The sequence below is a fragment of the Mastigoproctus giganteus genome, chromosome 10 (genome assembly GCF_048544385.1).
Source record: "Mastigoproctus giganteus isolate SK-2022 chromosome 10, ASM4854438v1, whole genome shotgun sequence".
Taxonomy (NCBI): Eukaryota; Metazoa; Arthropoda; class Arachnida; order Uropygi; family Thelyphonidae; genus Mastigoproctus; species Mastigoproctus giganteus.
In genome coordinates, this window is record NC_143584.1 from 115078891 (window position 1) to 115080886 (window position 1996).

General features: G+C 40.1%; 1 protein-coding gene across 1 annotated transcript; it reads left to right on the plus strand.

Annotated features, from left to right (window-relative positions):
* The first annotated feature begins 480 nt into the window (after nt 1-480).
* LOC150079239 (protein ZBED11-like) lies at nt 481-840 on the plus strand. Its single transcript, XM_090382999.1, has one exon. The coding sequence runs from the start codon at nt 481-483 to the stop codon at nt 838-840; it is 360 nt and encodes a 119-aa protein (XP_090239125.1).
* The last annotated feature ends 1156 nt before the right edge of the window (nt 841-1996 follow it).

Here is a 1996-nt window from a genome sequence, read left to right on the forward strand (position 1 = left end):
AAAATATACAAATGCAGTGTTATCATTAGAATAAAATTCTATGTTACAAGCTGCAAAACTGGCGTCGGAAAGTAAATCTTGGAAACATTGCCATGATTGAAAAAAATATTCACTATGATGCAAAATTCAATATAAAAAATTCATTTTTAATCGGTGTCTCGATGTGTGAATAACAGACTGTCGAATACGGATCGTCGAATAAAGGTGAGTTGCTCTCTTAACGCAATTGAAGGTCACCTCGTATGTTTTGCTCACGCCGCCATGTTTGTAATGATGTTGTTCAATAATGTCCGCGATGGGCTGTCTAATGCATACTGGCACGAACTTAGTTCGCCAATAGTCAACCACCTTTAGCTGGCGCCATGATAGAACCAGCCACTCGCTGTCGAGCGCGGGTTAGCTACTGCTTGCACTTTATAAAATCTAAAGAGCGTCATTAGGTCGTCATCAGTCTGTGCTGTCAGTGCTAAATCCGTACCCATGGAGAAGAAACGTAAATATTCAGAAGACTATCTAAAATTTGGCTTTACCACCTTCATCAGCAATGGCATAGAGAAGCCACAATGCGTTTTGTGCAATGTCGTTCTCAGTACTGAATCTATGAAACTTTCAAAACTGAAACGTCACTTAGAGACAAAGCATTCAGAACATACTAAAAAGGATTTGGAGTTCTTTCGATGTCATGAAACTGGTCTCAGACGTCAGAGACTTGATCTTACAGGAAGTTTTCAGCAACAGAGCACAGCTGCAGTGCAAGCATCATATGAAGTCGCACTGGAAATTGCCAAACAAAAAAAGCTTACACATTTGGAGAAACGGTCATCAAGCCCTGCATGTTGAAGATGATGAAGTTAATTCTTGAGGAAGCCAGCGAGATAAAGATGCGACAAATATCTCTGTCCAATAACACTATTCAGAGACGCATTTCAGTTATGTCCGTAGACGTGAAAGAGCAGCTTTTGAATGAAATCAAAGTTTCTCCATTGTTTTCTTTCAAGTTGATGAATCAACGGACATAAGTTCATGTTATCAGTTGCTTGTCTTCGTGAAATATGATGACATCAAAGAAGATGACATTTAGATGACATCAAAGAAGAGTTCCTGTTTTTGTAGTGCACTTGAAACTACTACAAAAGGTGAAGATATTATGGAGAAGATAAATACCTTTTTTGAAATGGAGGACTACAGTGGAAAAATGTGTGTCTGGTTTATACAGATGGAGCACCAGCTATGCCAGGATCGAAGTCGGGCTTTCAGACAAAAGTGAAAGAACTTGCTCCCCAAGCAAAGGGCGTTCACTGCATGATTCGGCGATATGCTCTTGCCAGTAAGGCTCTTCCAACTCCTCTGCAAGAGTTACTTGATTCTCTGATCAAAATTGTGAATTACATCAAATCTGGAGCCCTCAACACCCTTCTGTTTAAAGAACTCTGTAAAGACATGAATTATGATCACGAGGTTCTTCTTTTCTAAACTGCTTTACGCTGGTTTTCGATTTTTGTCAATCGTGTCTTTGAGTTGAAAGATGAAATCAAATTGTTCCTGGAAGTGCAAGGGAAACATGACCTTGTGACTTACTTTAATGATGAAGCTTGGAAGAAAATAGTTGCTTACTTAGCAGACATTTTAGACCAGCTAAATAAGCTGAACCTGAAACTTCAGGGGAAGGAAACACATTATCCAATTTCAAGACAATCTTCAGACATTTGTATCCATGCTGCAAAACTGGCGTCGGAAAGTAAATCTTGGAAACATTGCCATGTTTGAAAAACTCTGCGGTGTGGTAGAGGAATTTGAAGGTGAACTGGATGAGAATCTGAAGGAGGAGCTTACTGGGCACCTTGAATACCTTGAAAAGTAATTTCAGCGGTACTTCCCTGAGCTTACAGAAGAAGCTGCAGTGGTACGAAACCCATTCTCTGCTTCCCTGAATGTAGCTAGCATTCCCGATGAAGTACAGGATGAATTCTTGGATCTACGGAACGATTCCTCGGCA

What these genes read in the sequence shown, in the direction of transcription:
- LOC150079239 (XM_090382999.1), top strand. Translation starts at nt 481, where the DNA reads ATGGAGAAGAAACGTAAATATTCAGAAGACTATCTAAAATTTGGCTTT.